At 35.0% G+C, this 18,740-nt stretch overlaps 1 protein-coding gene, 1 long non-coding RNA gene and 1 pseudogene across 2 annotated transcripts; all 3 read right to left on the bottom strand.

Annotated features, from left to right (window-relative positions):
* Nucleotides 1-324: 324 nt before the first annotated feature.
* Nucleotides 325-586, bottom strand: LOC114393357. Its single transcript, XR_003662550.1, has 2 exons — nucleotides 511-586; nucleotides 325-404 (listed from the first exon to the last, which is right to left on the bottom strand). It is a non-coding gene; the product is annotated as an uncharacterized LOC114393357 (long non-coding RNA).
* Nucleotides 587-805: 219 nt separating this feature from the next.
* Nucleotides 806-1,505, bottom strand: LOC114391456 (annotated as a pseudogene).
* Nucleotides 1,506-8,848: 7,343 nt separating this feature from the next.
* LOC114392777 (leucine-rich repeat receptor-like serine/threonine-protein kinase BAM1) lies at nucleotides 8,849-12,822 on the bottom strand. Its single transcript, XM_028354004.1, has 2 exons — nucleotides 10,138-12,822; nucleotides 8,849-9,588 (listed from the first exon to the last, which is right to left on the bottom strand). The coding sequence occupies exons 1-2, from the start codon at nucleotides 12,710-12,712 to the stop codon at nucleotides 9,131-9,133; spliced, it is 3,033 nt and encodes a 1,010-aa protein (XP_028209805.1). The 5' UTR covers nucleotides 12,713-12,822; the 3' UTR covers nucleotides 8,849-9,130.
* Between the last annotated feature and the right edge of the window lie 5,918 nt (nucleotides 12,823-18,740).

Raw genomic sequence — 18,740 nt, 5'->3', positions numbered from 1 at the left:
GTTCCCCTACCTAGTACAAAAATTAAACTTTTTCTTCTTAAATTATTGAGTTTTTTCTTCTTAAAAATTAAAGAAAAAGTTCTTTGAATTGTCATACTTCAACAATTCAACTGCAATATTCTTTTTCAAACACATAAATATAAAATTGAAAAACATTTTGTACTGAGCCTTCCAAAAAAAATTGTTATAATTTATAATTTATAAATATCAATAATGATAATATTCTAGTATTTATATTCAAATTTGATATAAAAAGTTACAAATATATTTAATAGTCTGAGTCATAAACACAATTTAGGCTTTGGAGGTGGCATCAATTTTTCCAACACCCACTCTGATGAAGAATCAAGCCACAACCCTTTACCGGTTTCTTTGTGCTTGAAATCGGGAGCTTTTACATTCCTCTAACAATCAAAATGAACTACTAACTCAATACAAAAAAAATCTAATAAAGTAATATAAACTTGTAAAGATTTAAGAACACATAGACAAAACAGAAAATGGGCTCACCTTATTTAATCTATTATCCCACCATTTAGCATAATTTTGCACCAAATCATTCCAGGACTCACCACCATCACCTGAGACATGTGTACTTTAATCCAATAGCATAGACAATTTATTGATGCAGAACAATCCAAGAGTGTTCCTCTTGGCAAGGTACTTCCCTGAGCCTTCTTGAAAAGCCCTTTTCCTTTTCTTGGACAAAGTCATTTGCCTTGAACTAATGTTGTTGATTTTCTTGATCTATATCCTCTTTCTAGTCATCTCCCTATGTAAAAAATCATCATCCAAACCATTACATCTAACAAATAAAAGAAAGAAGGGCAATGGAAATATAAACCACGAGAGCGGAGGAGACCAACACGACTATCACGGTCACGACGTGCGTGGTGCCCTTGCTCCCACACGACAATATTCCCAATCGAAAGAGGCAGCCCAAGACGAAGCCAATGGCGGAGCCTAGCATGTCGAGCCTTAGGGCCTTGAGGTTGATGTGGGCCTGGAAGGCCTCATCGGCGTCCTTGTTGTTAAGTAGATTCAACGCCAGCTTTAGCCTTTGTGGCACTAGTGATGAGAAGAGGAAGAAGCTAAACAACACCACTTCGAAGACGAGGAGCTTCTTGACTACGTCAACATTGGCGATGCATGAGGAGTGGTTCTCGAGGCTGCACTGGCCCCGAGGTGGTGAGAGAGAGGCCCACGAAGATGGTGGTCGTGAAAAGGGAGTTCACGTTCACCGAGCCGTCTAGGAATGTCATGTGGACACTCATCGTGGAAGAGGACGAGGATGAGGAGACTCTTCTAGTGAGGGTTTAGTCCCTTTCGCGACACTGCAATGACGACGAACCCTAAAGGGGGGAATCGAAGAGAGAAAGGGAAGTCAAAGAGTGAGAGCACGGGAGAGTGTGGGAGAAACGAAATATTTAAAAGAGTGAAAAATATTCTAAGACGGTTTTGTAAAATCATCGTAAAGTTATTGCCTTTATTTACAAAAATGTCATCGTGTTTCTTTCTAAGTAATTTTTGTCAGTAGAATCTTTGTCGTAGAAAGTAATTTTTGTAGCAGTGTTACCAATGTGTGGTCTGTCTTGTCATGCAATTCTAGACGCCCAACGAGGTTTTTCATTGACATGATACCACATTGCATATAGAATTGAGTCTTAGTGTATTTATTGCATAATGTTTATGTAATGATCATTGTAACTTGTTACGTGATGGTTGGTAATGAATTGTGTGAGTGTGAGATGTTGTGTTGTACTTGAGATATGTTGTTCTAAACACATGATTAATGTGAAGGTGTGTAATATGATTTTGTGATTAAATCATTGGGAAAATGATTTTACACAATGATTGGTAACATGAAGTGAATTGTGCTAAATTGAGCTTATTATACTTATATTGTGTGTGTGTGTGTGTGTGCGCGCACACTTTCGTTTATCTTTACCTATTTAGGAATGTGATAACTCACTATTTGTGTGTTGGTTGTGTTTAGATCCTGAGATGATCTTAAACCATGTGTTCGTGGGAGCAGATGGTTAGGTGGATGACTTTAAAGAATCCGTGCTAGAAGACGCTGTGACACAATGCTCTAATAGGGTGTGACATTGGAGCATGAGTTTCTATATTAATCGCATGAAGTTCTAGACATGTAGTTTTTATCATTTTTGTTTCACATGTTGAGTCTTTAGTTTATTATCTAGAGTTTTGGTCAACCTTGTTTTGAGCCGGAAATGTTTTCATACCCTTAATTGATAAGTTTTTAATTTGGTGATAAACACGAATGTGAATATTTTATCCACATGAGCTCCTTTATGTTTATTGAATAAAATCATTTTATGTAATTCCACATTTCCATGTATTTTATTATATAAATATGTATATCGGAGTAGAGGGTGTCACAGATAGACTTTTTGTGTTTGTCACACTACAAACGGATAGTCACGAGCATGAGGAAAAGTAGTGAAAAAGCCACATAAATGGTAGTCACTCCTAAATAAAGGGGTGTGTTAAAAGTCCTACCAGACAAGTAGTCGTGGACAAAAGGAAAACAAGTTGAAGTCGCACATAGACTAAAAATAATGTTGAACTAGACTATATAAGTGAAACAAATCGGTTTTATAAGGTTGAGTTAGAGTTACACCCAATGTTTTGAAAATCGGACCAGACTAACTTGTTCAACCAGTTTGGACACTCTTTAAAATGAGGCATTTCAAAACCAGTTGGAACCAGTAAAACTGGTCCAAAATTGGAGTTGAACCGACATAGAGAACCAGTATGAAACCAGTCTTCTTAATTTTTTTTAAAGTTTTTATTTAATTTAAATTATTTTTTAAGATAAATAAAGATACATATTTAAATATTTCACATATAAATCAATTAATTTGTCTATTATTTTTTTCTTCAATAAAACATATAATTTAATATTTATACTAATTTATAATGTTTTAGATCCTAATATTTTATAAGTTTGGATTTTTTATTATTTAAAATAATATAATGTCAAAATATAAAAATGATTAAACTATTATGGATCATTGAATCTTCAACTAGTGACCAATCCCATTTTAAAAACCTTGGTTAGATTCACAACCCACTTGCTAACAATTCTTTATTAGTTTCTTTACCATTGTGGGCTCGTAATTGATTACATGGTAAGTAACATAGTGTTCATGAGAACGATATGTGCAACGCAAATGATTGCCACAACAATGATCCACAAACACTCGTGGATCGTCTGCATGATTTCAGGGTTTCTTTTATCTTTTTATTCTTTTCTTATCTTTTACTTAAGAATTTTTTAATTTCCACATTTATATTTTTCAAATAATTATCTCCTCTTGGCCTTAAAATTCATGGTTATGACCCCACAAATGCTTGGCATGTCTGCCACTGTCCATCCATAACTCGTACTTCTTCACTCCTCACCTCTCATTCACAGCAAAATTATTAATATCAGCTTCAAATGTCTTCTCACGAGAAACCTATCTCCCCAAGTTGAATAATATTTATTTCTAAATTATCAATGTTTTTTTCCTTTTGTGTCAAAAAATTTCAATGGTTTAAAACAGGACAAAATGGGGGGATTGACATGTTCAGTCCGCATGGTAATTGTCTTTACAATTTGGTCATGCAAACTGTGTTCGATCTCGATACAAAAAAGAGGGCAAAACGGTGGGGCTGTGTGAGTGGACTTGCATTGAGGGCAAACTGCTTTATTAGTATTTTTCTTTTTTTCGAAACCCATGTGCATCTATCAAGTCAAGACCTAGTAGCCTTCTCAACTTTCTTTTTTCCCTCTATTTCTGGGTGCTTTTTCACCCTTTAAAGAATGAATTGAAATAAGGAAATTAAAAATGGTGTTTAAAGTTTCGCATCACAAATGCTCAACTTTTTAGTTTTCCAATCAAATTCGCTAGTCCCCAACTTTAATTTTCGTATAAAACAAGTTCAAAAAAAACTGACAGGGGAAAAGTTTCCCAACTTTAATTTACTTCACTTACTAGCTTTCCCTATTGCATTGACTTTGATTTAAAAGTAGTTTAAGCACCAAAGGAGTCATATATGACAAATGCACAAGATTTCAATTAATGAGCATATATTTTTTTGTTTGGTGTTTTGTATAGATGAATTGAATATTCGAGCAGGGTTCCCTTACCGTTGTCCAATACAAATATACAATGCAATGCACAGCAGATTATAATTACTTGAGTTCTCTGCAACATTAAATGAAGTCAAAGGAGAGTAATGAGATCAAGCAATGATAAAATGACAATGGTGTGGGCTACCACAGGGATAATTAATCAGCCCAACTATAATATGTAATTGTACTTGTCATCCTGTATCCACTGCTTTTATTGCAGGTACCTAAAGTCCTCATGTTTTGTTGACAACATAAATAGGAAAGTTATTTCTATTACTACTCACATAATTTGGACTACTTGCAGTACAATTTGTTTGTTTATTGTTTTAATTACTACTCAGATAATAGTTAAATGGTAGGTGATTCAAATTATGCTCTACTAATATTTTTTTATATCAATTTAAACATTAAATTAATTTGTTACTTATCTTCTTTTTCTTTTTTCAAATCTCCTCTTGTTACTATTAAATGTGTGGATGCATTGACTTACAATAATTTCAGCTTAATTGAAGATTTCGATTTGAGTTTTATGAGTGTAATTATGTCAAATATTTAAAGGAAAAATTGCCTTCTATATTGATTCGTCAAATTCAAACAAAATTGTTTATGGTAAATAACATTTATGAGGTAGAAAGAAAAAAAAAATATATCTTGTTGTATTGAAAAGTGAGTTTTTGACGGAGTTTCTATTTTGATAAATTCTCATTAACGATTTTTACAAATGCATACTCCTGAGTTATAATAGTGTACAAATTTAAAGAGGGAGAAACCCTTACATGAAATTCACAAAAAGGAAGGGATCCAAGGATAAAAAGTTATAATTAAAGGAATTAAAGTTAAAAGAAGATAGTGCCAAAATAATATCAATCATCAATATTAGTTATCATATTTTTAATTTAAGCCCAATGTCTTAGTGTCTTACGGGTAGTGCAAGACTACGGGACGACTTCTACATCTTTTAAGGATGAAAGTATATAGTAACTAAAGTTGTCATAACCGTAAAAAAAAAAAAAAAAAAACTAAATTTGTCAGAGTAAGGGAAATGATTTTTAGTATGAATTTTATTTATTTGCATGAATATAATGAAATGAAGTGGTGTTAGCTATTTATTTACTTTCTTGTATATTCTTAACTATCTTGTGTATCCTTTCCTCATCCAAAAGCAAATCTTGTGTATTTTCTTGTCCGGTTTTGGTTGCAAATTCATTGTGCTGTTTTCATACCATAGTGTTTGTATTAAACAATGCATAAAAAATAATAATCAAGGGGAATTTTTTAGTACGGATTCTATCAACATGAACAGTACAAAACGAGATGGTGTTAACGTTGATTTATTTTCTCTTGTACTCCTAGATGTTATGTGTTGTAATGTGTATCGGTGTATAGACAGTATGGTGTATCCTTCTCTTATTCGGTGATTGATTTCAAATTCATTCATGTTATTTTCATATGAATTGCTTGTACGAAATAGCTTATCAATAAAGTAGCAATGAATAACACATCTTTAAGGACATAAAATAATATTTTTTTCTCATTTATCATTGAACAATATAAACTTTACATGATAAAACTAAAATTAAAATTATGCTTAGTATAGCTCATTAATTTAATATTTACTAATAAAGGCCACATGAGCATATTAACATGTAACTTTGTGATAAGAAAAATGTTATAAACATCTAAGTGAAAAATCCATGGAAGGAATATCTTAGTCAGCTACACGGATCAAAGAGGACACCCAAATGCCAATTCACTGTTCGGATCTTTATACACATAAACATAGCAAGTGAGGTTTTTCAATCTATTGAATCTCAAAAGTAACATAAGTACAAAAGAAAAACAGTAGGAGTAGCAGATAACATCAAAATTAAAATAGGGGAGAATATAGTGGGTGATATGATACTTTATATAGACAACACAATAGGTCCAAGTAAACAGAAAACCTTTGTACCAAAAGTGCAAGTCCCTCCACTGCTTCCCCTTCTTTTGATAGATTTTGGGGTAAAGTTGTTTGTCATGTTGGTACCGAATTAGCTTTGCTGTCTTTCAAGTCTCAACTTTCAATTGTTTTTTTACCTTGGAATTCGTTTTTCAACACAAACAATTTGAATTCCATTGCCGTGTCGAGGAGCTTTATTTAATTTTTAGTGTGTGAACCATGTTGGATTTTTCTTGCCCCTAGTACTGAAACTTCGAATGATTTGTCATATACTACATGGTGTATTATTATTCAGTGTCAAGATCTTGGGTTGAATTTCATGTTCCAAATTTCACTTCCTCAATCATAGAGTAATAATAATGCATCCAAGTGTTTGGTTTTTTCTCCTTAGGACCCTTCGAAAACCATTACATTCTCTATGAACTAATTTTGGTGTCCGCTAGCAGCCACCCCTCATGGATATATGGATTCTGATTCTGTAGAGGTTCCATACCCCATTGATTTTGATTCTAGAGTTCCACACAAGCATTTCCTCGTTGGACCAACTAAAAAATTGATGATACAAAAACATTTTAAAAAAAATAATAATCTTACATTTATTTATGATAACCAACAAACACTTTAATGTCGTGGGTTTCAATCATCGTTTAAAAAAATTAACCAATAATATTTGCGGATAAAAAAAATAAACACTTTAATGTAATATACTACTAGTAGTACCTATAATCCCCTTTAATTTAAACATAACTTTCTCTTTCACGCTTTCCGTAATTTTACAGTATCTAATCTATGTTTTTCGTTTTTAAAGTGGTTTGATTGGATTTAAAGCACAATAATTACCACATAACCTTGTTTTACAAAAGGGGGAATTTCTCTTGACTCCAATAATATTAATGATCAAAGCTAGATATAATTTACGAATCCGATCATTCGTACACCCCATTCCTTTTTCCATCACTTGGCCCAGCTGTTCCACTCCATTGAATGCCATCACATCCCATCATGATGGTCGTAGCAAGCAAAATCAACCTGTCTGCATGCAATGTCGTTTTAATTTGGTTTCATTTCGGGATCAAAAGGGATGTTTAAGCATGCACCCTTGTCTTTATCTATTCTTTCTTTAGATGAAATGTAGTTTCTATTGGTCGGCACGGCAATTAAAGACTAATTCTTGCGAGATATATTTTTTATATATGCACACATTATAATTAAATTTTTTATCACATACTTAAAAACAAGATTATATGTCAACCATGTTAATGGTATTTATTTATTCTAATATTATTATAGATCCTCATTCCACAATCAACCAAACCAAAGAGGCAGTGGAATTTTGTCCTGGTTTTTCCCTTTAGGAAATGGCAGGGGGCAAGTTGGACCCAATTTTTATAAATTTCACATGCGTCTATCTCTCTTTAGTTATGACACACCAACCAGAGATATCACACTGCAGGCGTAACTCTCTAATTCTAACCATATCAAACCTCTCCTAACTTAAGTGTGGTAGCTAGCTTGGCCATCCAAGGAAAAGGGTTTGTACACTTACTCAAGATGAAGATGAATCTGCCACAACAGTTTCAACAACCAAAAATACAGTTTCACTTAACTCGTAACAAACCATTCTTTTCTAACGTGTGTGTCACGTGCATACCTTACTTGGGACCCTTTCTAAAATGCTAAGGTAAAATGTCCGTGCCAGAATTCCTGTTTAGGACTATCCATCCCTGACCCTATGCATGGCAGCAATGCAACCATACTTCAAAGCATGGTCCACACACTCCACAACCTGTTATGGGGGGTTGACTCTAAGTTGTAATCCATTTTAAAGTTGTTTTCACTTTCCAAAAAGAAGCAATGGTTGCATTTTCTTATAATTTTACTCAAGGTAGCTCGCTCAATTACTTGCTAAAACTTAAAAATTAGTAATACACTAATACCGAATTAATTGAATATCGAATATGAAATGTTATTTTTTTTTATCTTGAAAGCAAGGCACCTCCACTAATAAAAGCCATGAGAACCAGTTAATAGATTTTTTTTTCCACACAAATGTCGCTCTATTCGTATAATCAAGAATTGAACTTCTGTCATATAGTTACACGACCCATGCTATTAACCACTTCTATCATACTTTATGGGTATGTGAAATGTCTATTGCTAGTTCATATGAAATGCCCACCAAAGAGTGAATTCATATGAATTTACTTGTCTTTGAAGAATAATAATCGCTTAAAATCTTGTATCCAAAAAAATAATCCCTTAAACCCGTGTTTCCGCAGTTTGAAGTATATTATATTTTCTTACCGTGGGTATATTATACTATATTGCTATCACAATATCGCAGGAGAGGAGACTCTCATTCTCATTTTTGTATCATAATTACCACCATATGATCATAATGTTGATATGCATATAAAAAATAAAGGTAATCCCTCTCCATATGCAAATCTAGTTGTGAATTCTTTTATTTTTAAATTAAATATAAAAGAAGGGTTGGTAGGAAGTAATTCTCTACCCTATATGCCATGTAACGAGATTTCATCCATAAAGTTTATTGTTGTGGCTCAAAATTTACAAAGTTCTTTTCGTTGCTTCTGTCCTCTCTGGTTTCATAAATAGTATTATAAGCGACGTACACATTTCTCTCTTTTAATACCAAACCCGATGGTGTCATTGCATACCCCTGTCACTCTCCTTGTCAATGGTACCCCATAAAATAAAATAAAAAAAACTTTCTCACGATGTTTACACTGTTCCCCGGTGCAGGATCAGAACAGCAACAGCGCTGTACGTACCATAAAACAAGTGCTACATGATGAAGACAAAGACTTTATATAAGAAAAATACTCCCACCACCAATCCTACTGTACAAATTACAAAAACATTAAAGAGAGAATAAACATTCAAACATTTAACACCTTAAAAGAAAACCCTACCCCAAATGAAGAAAAGAAAACTGAAGAAAGCAAGTAGATAAGATAAGCTATCACAACCCAAACGAAATAAATATGAAACACAACCCTGTCCCCAACTGAGCACTTCAAAATTCAAATGCTAAGTAGATCGGTTGGTGGCGACTGAGGAGGATGTTGATCTTTGGGTTCCTTTGATGCCGTGGTTGGAGACTCTAAACTGTTTGATGAAGACAAAGAGGATTCTGTGATTGTTAAGTCTCCTTGTTTGGAGCTTGGTGGTTTTGGAAGCTCGGTCAGAATTTGAACAACTTCGCGCATAGTTGGCCTCTCCACCGCCTGTTCCTCAACACACAGCATGGCTACATAGAAAACATGCATCACCTCATGAAGTGGAACCGAGGGAAGTCTAGGATCAAGAACTTTTAGAACTCCTTCCTTGTTTGAGTCTGTCATTTTTCTCACCCATTGTACAATGTCCACACCATCGCCAAACTCGCCAACCGGTTTCCTGCCTGTTACAAGCTCCAAAAGAACCACTCCAAAGCTGTACACGTCGCTTTTCTCATCAACTTTCAAAGTGTAGGCATACTCTGCAGTCAAAATTTCATTTTAAATCAACAACTACGAACAAAAATAATACAGCCACATTAATTGAAGACAATTAAGATAAAGTCAATATGTGATAAAAGGAATGGAAAATGGCATCCATTTACTTTGACGTACATGTTGCCAATTAATCAGTTTCCAACTGTGAACATCTCTAACCTATAACTACAGGACTTAACTAATTATAGGTTGGGGGCTACGATCAAGACTCAAAGGTCACAGTTAGCTACCATTAGCTTTAAATAGTAATAGTAATTGGAAGCATACTAATTTAGAGGGCAAGTCAAGAGGTTATTAGTGTTTGACAAGGGAAGGTAGGCAACATAGCATGTTAGCATTTATTAATGAATTAAGGCACACCAAACAGCAACACCTACAGTTCACTTCTACGCCTAAATCAATGATGTTGAGTGAAACGAGACAAACACCGACAGTTAAGGATTCTAGATAGAAATATAGAAGAAATAAAGACTACTATTATTCACACTAGTTCAACATGTAATCATCAATTGTGTTGAATTTCAATATATTACCTGGAGCTATGTATCCGTAAGAACCAGCAATAGCAGACATGCATTCAGATGCTCCAGAATCTTGCAGGAATTTAGCGAGCCCAAAATCAGCAACATGTGCTTCAAAATTGGAATCAAGAAGGATGTTGTTGGATTTAACATCTCTATGGACAATGAGTGGTGAACAGTCATGGTGTAGATAGCAAAGGCCCTTTGAAGCCTCCACAGCAATCTTATACCTTGTGTACCAATGCAAGTGGCCCCCTTTCTTGCCATGAAGAACCTCACCTAAACTTCCATTTGGCATGTACTCATACACCAAGAGATTTGTCTCATGATTTGAACAGAAACCCAACAGTCTAACAATGTGTCTGTGTCGAATCCTCCCCAATGTCTGAATCTCAGCATTGAAACCATGATCATGGGAAGATCCTCTGCTCATAGCTGGTAACCTTTTCACAGCAACATTATCCCCGTTAGGCATTGCCCCTTTGTATACAATGCCAGCACCCCCTTTCCCTATTATGTTGTCCTCCTTCAAGCAATCCAAAACATCATCAACAGTGAAGTCCAAGCGCTGGAACGCGGTTAATTTCCATGCCCGAGCTTCACTGGCCTTCTTCAAAGCCCGGGCTTTGATTATTGCCGCAACAGCAAATAAAATGGAACACACAAGCAACCCAATAACTAGCAAAAGCTTCAATGAAGAAGATAGTGGACCTTTAACATGGGGTTGGCGAGGGCCATTGGCAACCCCATCTTTACAAGGACCCAAATATGGGCCACAGAGTTCAGGGTTCCCTAAGAAAGAGGTGTAGTTAAAGTAGCCGAATTGGCCAGTGCCAGGAACCAACCCAGAGAAATTGTTGTATGAAAAATCAACAGAAGTCAAACTCTGCATAGAGGCAATGGAACCTGGAATAGACCCATCTAGATGGTTTCTTGAAAGGTTGAGATAATTCAATATCCGCATGGAAGTAATCTGGTTTGGAATCTCACCAGAGAGCTCATTACCACTGAGATCAATGAAGGTCAAAAGCTTGCACCTACTTATCTCAGGAGCAATGGGACCCGAGAACTTGTTATGACTAAAATCAATCTTCGAAAGCTGTTGCAGCCTACCAATCTGAGGAGGAATTCGACCTGAAAACTCGTTACCATCAAGAAGAAGCTTCTGCATGCTAGTGAAGTTCCCAATGGTGGATGGCAACGGCCCAGAGAGCTTGTTATTAGAGAGGCTAATCTGGCCAAGATCAGTGGCAATGGAACCATACTCGGGAAACTGTCCCGTGAGAAGATTATCCTGAAGCTCGACCTGCGTAAGCTTCGGAAGCCCAAATAGACCCTTCGGAATAGAACCGTTCAGAAAGTTCTCTCCCATCCGAATCCTATTCAGAGACTCGCACTTCCCAAGCGAATCAGGAATGGGACCGAACAAATAGTTCCCGAGAGTTATCAGAGTCTGAAGACGATTCCCATAACACATATATGGAGGTAGCGTCCCCGTTATTTTGTTCGAAGAAAGATCAACGAGAGTGAGTCTTCCATTTTTCCCCAAACTCTGAGGAATGCTTCCGGTGAAGTTGTTCTCCCAAAGCTGCAACACCTCCAAAGCCGGTAACTCTCCAACAAACTCGGGAATCGCGCCGTGGAGCTTGTTCCGGAACAGGTTCAACAGAGTGAGATTCTTCAGCTCCGCAAAACTCGCCGGAACCTCTCCGGAGAGCATGTTGTTGGAAAGGTCCATTGACTTGAGGCTTTTCAAGTTCCCCAGCTCGGAAGTGAGAGAACCGGAGAGCGAATTCACCTGAAGAAACAGCGTGTCTAAATTCTGAAGCTTTCCTAGCTCAGCCGGAATCTCGCCGGAGAGGCCACAGTAGGCGGCGTCGAGGCGTACGAGGTTGGAGAGGTTTCCAATCTCGGGAGGGATGCCGCCGGAGTAGGTGTTGTAGTAGCCAATGTAGAGCTCGCGGAGGGCGGAGAGGTTACCGAGCTCCGGGGCGATGTAGCCGGCGAGCTCGTTGCCGGAGAGGGCGAGGTAGCGGAGGTGTTGCCAGGTGCCGTACTCGGGAGGGATCTGGCCGGAGAAGAAGTTGCCGCCGAGGTGGAGGTGGCGGAGGAGCGGCATGGAGGCGACGGCGAGAGGTAAAGGGCCAGTCATATTGTTGTTGTAGAGGTCGAGAACCTCCAAGTTGGAGAGGCGCGCAAGCTGAGAAGGAAAAGTTTGGTTAAAAACATTGTTGGAGAGGTTGAGGAAGCGGAGGGCGGAGAGGGCGGAGAAGGAAACCGGGATGGGGCCGGAGAACTGGTTATCGGCGAGGGAGAGGTGGGAGAGGAAGGGGAGGTGGGAGAGGTGGTCATAGAGAGTGGCGGAGAGAGATAAGGAAGTTAGGTTGAGGCCGGTCACGTGGCGGCGAGAGTCGCACGTGACGCCGAACCAGGAGCAGAAGGGGGTGGAGGAGTTCCAGGAGGAGAGAGCATGGGTGGGGTCGTTGGTTATGGAAGATGCTTTGAAAGAGAGAAGCGCGCGGTATTCTGAGATTCGCGCTGCGTGGAGGGAGTGGAGGAAGAGCATGAGCAAGACAAGGACTCGCATTTTGTGGGAATGGAAGTAGAAATCAAGATGACAACTGCTACTGAGCAGAGTGACTCAGGACTCAGGACTCAGGCCTTCTGATCTTTATCGTTTCAAGTTTAAACAAATAGGGAGTTTTGCACTTTTATATGCCTCCCTTTATTTACTTGATAAAGACAACAGAAAAATAACTCAAATAAATAATCAAATGAAATATATACATATATTATAATAACAAATAATAATTCCAGAAAAAAAAAAAACAAAACTCTGCGTAAGATACCTATGCCTATACTCCTATGCCCTCCTATGGTATGCCTAGTGCATGTTTTGAGGTTTCTGTGGCATAACTCATTTAAGAATTGTGTTCTTTTTTTTGTATTAAAGATATTTTAGTTTGTCTTTTCTAATTATATCAGTGTCTTTTTAATAATTTGACCTTTAATTTCACGGTTATGCTCATTTCAAAAAAGTAAATGATTTTACTTGCGCATTTATACATTTATTACGATTTTCTCTAATAACGATTTTCTAAAATTTCTGCAATCTTATTATTCTGTTCGCCTGTGTAGACGTGGAATTGAAATATGTCAAGAAAAAAGTAGTGTATAATTAGCATTTTATGAAGTGTCACACCGTTTAAGCTATTCCTTCATTTTTATTTTTATTTTTGCATGACACCACCAATGTAGTTTGGTGATGATGAATGCACAAGATGATACGTAGTTTTATATTTTTTTTTTTAAAAAAAGAGTAAGTGCCAGGAAAAAAAAAAGGAGTAAACGATACACACGCAGTGGGTGAGTTGTTATGAATTAATTCTTATTTATACAATCTATGTTATTCATTTTTTCCTCCGATTTGGTCATTTTTTGGTTTGTTTTTCGTTATTTTGTTGATCTTTAATGGTTGAAGTGAAATCGAAACTTGAAATGCATAATATTTGCATTATTATCATATATTTATTTATATACCGCATGATGTTAGATGTTAAATTTAGACATATTCAATATCAATTAGAAATAAATAAAGAAATCCACACATTTTAACATTAGTTATCTTATTAACCCATCTAGGATATGTGTTATCTTATATGACTGAAGTCACATTTTATATCAGTTGTCCTCACCGCATGTTAAAAGTATAGATTTCAACATCAATTTTCTTATTAATTGATGTAAAATATGATGTTTTATATTGATAAGAGTCTAAAGCCATGCAGAATTTGAGTGTTTTTTTAACTTGACATTATGCTTTGCATCCTACCCATATTTTAAACCTTTAATTATGTATACTTTTTTATACACCTGCAATGATCCATCCATCCATCCATATATATATATATATATATATATATATATATATATATATATATATAAATTATAAATTAAAAGTTAAATCAATAAAATTATAAAACAATAGTTAAAACCACAAATCTTCTAGAACAAAAAAAATTGCACTATTATCATTAAGGAATACAAGAGAGTCTGCACGGGCACAAGCAATGCAAGCAGTGATCAAATTGGAGTTAATTACACGAAGTTTATAAAACGACAAACACTAATTAAGAATTCACATCAAAATACAATCACATTACAATATCAATTCAAGCAATAAAAATAGGCACTAACTCCATGCATTTTAATCATAAAATTTCATCAATTCGAATGATAAAAATAGACACTTTTTATTTTATAAACAAAAATGGAGAGGAGCATACAAAAAAAGCACCCTAAGAAGTGGTTGCATCCTCATCATCGTGTCCATGTCAGCACGCAGGAGTTTGAGCATAGAACATCGTAGATAAGCATCACATTCTCCACATATCGAGTAGATTGAGGGAATTACTTAGATCATGAGTCTCAACACAAACATCATATGATAAGCCCTTGGACTCCCGATATGTTGAGTAGACAAAGGGTGAATGAGGGGGATAAACACATAGGGGTCCCGTGAATCATGCAGATTTTAATGATGTAAAAAAAATTCATTTGATAATAATTGTCATCATAAAAAAGGGAGAAAATATAAATATATAAATACAGGATTTTGATGATGTCAAAAGTATAATCAAACAAAATTGCTTTAACAAACATTTAAGATTAAGCAAACAGAGGTTGCTTCAAGATTAATTCAAGGTCAAGCAAACAAGATCAAGAAAAAAAAATAAGGTCTTAGTTTATTTGTTAAAAGAATCTCATTGGTCGATCAGTTTTTTGCCTCAAACAATTAATTTCAACAAACTCGGACTGGTAATCGATTACCATTGGTAATCGATTACCAAAGACAATATTGCAAATGGGCTTTTCAAAGGGATTTTTGAATTTGAATTTTAAATCTTGTAATCGATTACCAATAACGACACTTCAGAAAATACTTTGAAATGTCATGACCATTTAGAAATATAACTGTGTAATCGATTACTAGAATCCTATAATCGATTACTAGTGAGAAAATTTCAGAAAAGCTTTTTGAAAAGATACATCTCTATAAACCATTTTGAAAAGGCACAATGGGCCTATATATATGTGTGTCTGACTTTGAAAAAAAAAGATGTTCTAAGAGAACTTAATTGTCAAATACTTTCTAAACAACTATTGACCAAACACCTGTAAATCTATTGAGAATTCTTCTAAGATCTTTAATTTGTATCATCTACTCTATAAGAGAGAAATCATTTTGTACATCTTAAAAACTCAGTTGTAATCAAAAGACTGTTTGTCTCTTAGCTTGTGAGAATCTTGAATACAAGGGTGAGGGATCACAAGGTCTGTTAAAAGTCTATAAAGGATTTACAAAGATAGTAAAAAATCTCAAGTGAATTGCTTGAGGACTGAACGTAGGCACGGGAAGTGGCCAAACCAGTATAAATCGAGTTTGCAATTCTTTTTTTCCTTATCTCATTTATTTTATTGCAACTAATTTTGTCTTGCACGTTTAAAAAATATTGGTTAATTTAATTGTTGCTTCTTCTTCTGCATTCTAAGCCTATCATATGTCATTTAAAAGGGGGATTAAAATTTGTTAGTAGAAAAATTTTGAAACTTAATTCACCCCTCATCTTAAGTTATTGAGGTCGCTTGTCCAACAGGTCCCACAAACTCATTGTACGAAACATGTACTTGAATTGACTTTGAGGATAGGGTAATGCCCCACAATAACTATATGGTCACCAAACTACCATCAAAATGAAGTTGGTATGCCTCTTCGTCTAATGTCCATCCAACTTCACTGCTCCTATTGATGGTAGGGAGGAACTCAATGCTAAACATTTTTTTGTCAACAACTAAATGTTAAAGATCTTTGAGAGTCTTAATGCATCTATCAGCTCTCTCGAGAATACAATAACTTAGTGTTTTGATAACTGTGAAATTTGGATTTAATTGATAGTCAATTTTGACTAAGAATGATTAGAATTTCCTTACTTTATTGTTGTTTTTTAATGAAATAATGAGAAATTTAATATCATGTTGATTTTTTACCAGCAGGATTCAAAAGAAGAAAAATTCAAGTGCTTTAGAGGAAAATTGATGCAAAAACTTGAAGAAAAAGCCTTGAAGAAAATTTGAAGATTAAGACAACTCGCTTAGTGCACAAGACATGCCCAACGCATCTCCTCGCCCAACGGATAGCTCACGCGTAGCGCAAAGAAGGCCCACGAGGAAGCCTAAAGACGCGCTTAGCACGAATCCTGCTCTAAGTGCGTGATCGCCGCCATACTCGCTAAGTCCAGACGTTGTCGTGCTCAGCGTATTATCACACTTTCATTCCCGCTAAGCCCAAAAGTGTGCGCTCAGTGCGAGGTCACATGGATTTTAAGCTACCTTAGGCCTATAAAATGAGTAGGAAGCAAAAGGGAAAAATACACCAAGTCTCAGAGCTCTCTATTGAATACATCCAAAGTCTGGTCATCTCTAATAAGAGAAACCATCCTCCTCTAGCCATTCTTCCCTTCTTTTCTTTTATTCATCCATTCTCTTCTTCTATCCACATCAATCCCTAAAGTGTAAAGTCTCTCATAGCAATGAGATGCTAAACCTCATTGTTGGGAGCCTGACATGCCAACTTTTGTAATGTAATTCTTTTCCATTATCTATTTAATCCAATTCAGTTTTTATTGCTCTTTTTGTGCTTTATTATTTATTTATTATGGTCTGATTATCCATGCTCATGTATTATTTAGGAGATAATGCATTGAAAAATAATTATTTTCTAAGAACTGGGAATGGACATTTAAATGAAATCATTGCTAGAAATAGAGTGAGATTTGTTTATCCTATTTTATACATATTTAATCTTAATGAAATTCACTATTTTTTTCTTTGTAAATAAATTTGGAAAAGAAAAATAGATAAATTAGACTCTTCATGCGAGAAATCAAAGATAGAATATTAGATGTGGGAGGAAACAGGGATAACATTAGATAGAGAAAAATTATTAACATTGCATCACAAGTAGTTTTGGCATGCTAGGCCCCAACACATTTGCATTCAAATTATTGTTATTTTTCTTGTTTCTTTTCTTTTACTTTTACCCTTCAATTTCACACTTACACTTCTTTATCTTTTCTACTTCTTATAATTGCTTAAAAATTGGGTTTACATCAATCTAAGTACAAACAAAATTGTTGTAGACTCGATACTCAAACTTTTGTTTTACTTTACTACTTGTGACACTTTAGTGCATTTGTTAATGAGTTAACATGTTTCAACATCATACAACATTAAAAAAATGAATTGAAACATACAAAATCCACTACTAGAAACAAAAATAGAATCATAAAGAGAAGAGGAGGACAAAAGAGGTAGAAGGATGAGAAGACATTTACTGTGTCAAGTCGTAGTGGCAACAAGATCATCAGTTATGAGACAACGACAGTTCGAAGGTGTTGGCGGCGAGGTTGCAATGCAATCACAATGAAGGTTCAAAGGGGTTGCAGCAAGATCACGACTGAGAGATCTAAGGTGGTTGGGGTTTGGGTTGATGGTGTGGCAACAAGTTCTTCATTTGGCATCACACTCACAAAGAATAAAGTTGTTTTCAAGGATTTCACAAGTAAGGAATGAGAGGACATTGAAAAGGAAATTCTCAAATTAGTAAAGATAAAAAATGATTCAATATTAATTTTAATTTGAATCGTTAAAATTTTTCTTCAAGATCATTATAGTTAAAAATTATAGTTAAAATTGATGTTGAAATATATTTTCGACATTAATTTTATTTAGAATTGATGTCGAAATAAGTTTACATCATCAATTGTTAAGAACAATATTGTAAAGTTATATTAAATTTTTTAAAAAATGAGCATGTCTTTTTCAACATTGTTTTTCAAAAATTAGATTTGACAATGTAAAATGTATGTCGTGTGGTAATCAGGGTTTGTTAACTTACACTCACTTAATTTTTAGAAGAAATATGTTAGTAAGTTATATTTACATGTTTCTTAAAATAAACTATAGGTGTAACTTGTTAACTTACTCTTTTGAAAAAAATAAGTGGGTGTAAATTAACAAATGTCTTTATATAATAATTAAAATATCATTGACATTGTATTGGTTAATTCTAATATTGATTATTGGTTTTGTCTTTATTTTTATTAGGACTACCACATGTTCATTATTTCTATTAACCTTTACGCGATATGTAACTAGATTTTTTAATTTTAAAAAAATTAATAAAATTCTGTTATGTGTCACGTAGAAATTATGATAATGTTGTAACATGTAATAATTTCTCATGCCAAGATTTTTTGCTTTTTTTTGGTGATCACCAAGATGTTAGTCATCGGAGACAATAACGACTAGTTAATGTCAGGATATTTGTTACAAGAGGTGCAAAGGTATTGATGAAGCTACAATAGTACAATGGTGAATCTCTTAGCAGTATAAAGTAGTTGGTTTTCAAATATATATGAACTAGGATTTCATAATTTTTATTAGAGGGTCATTTTTTATTCTATGGTCTTCGAGGGAATTGTAGATTGTTCGTATGATAAATGCATTCTCTAAGATATTAATTGATGTGCTTCTCATTTCCTTTATTTTAGTTA

This window comes from Glycine soja, chromosome 17, assembly GCF_004193775.1.
Source record: "Glycine soja cultivar W05 chromosome 17, ASM419377v2, whole genome shotgun sequence".
NCBI lineage: Eukaryota > Viridiplantae > Streptophyta > Magnoliopsida > Fabales > Fabaceae > Glycine > Glycine soja.
This window is presented reverse-complemented; position numbering and strand designations above follow the sequence as displayed.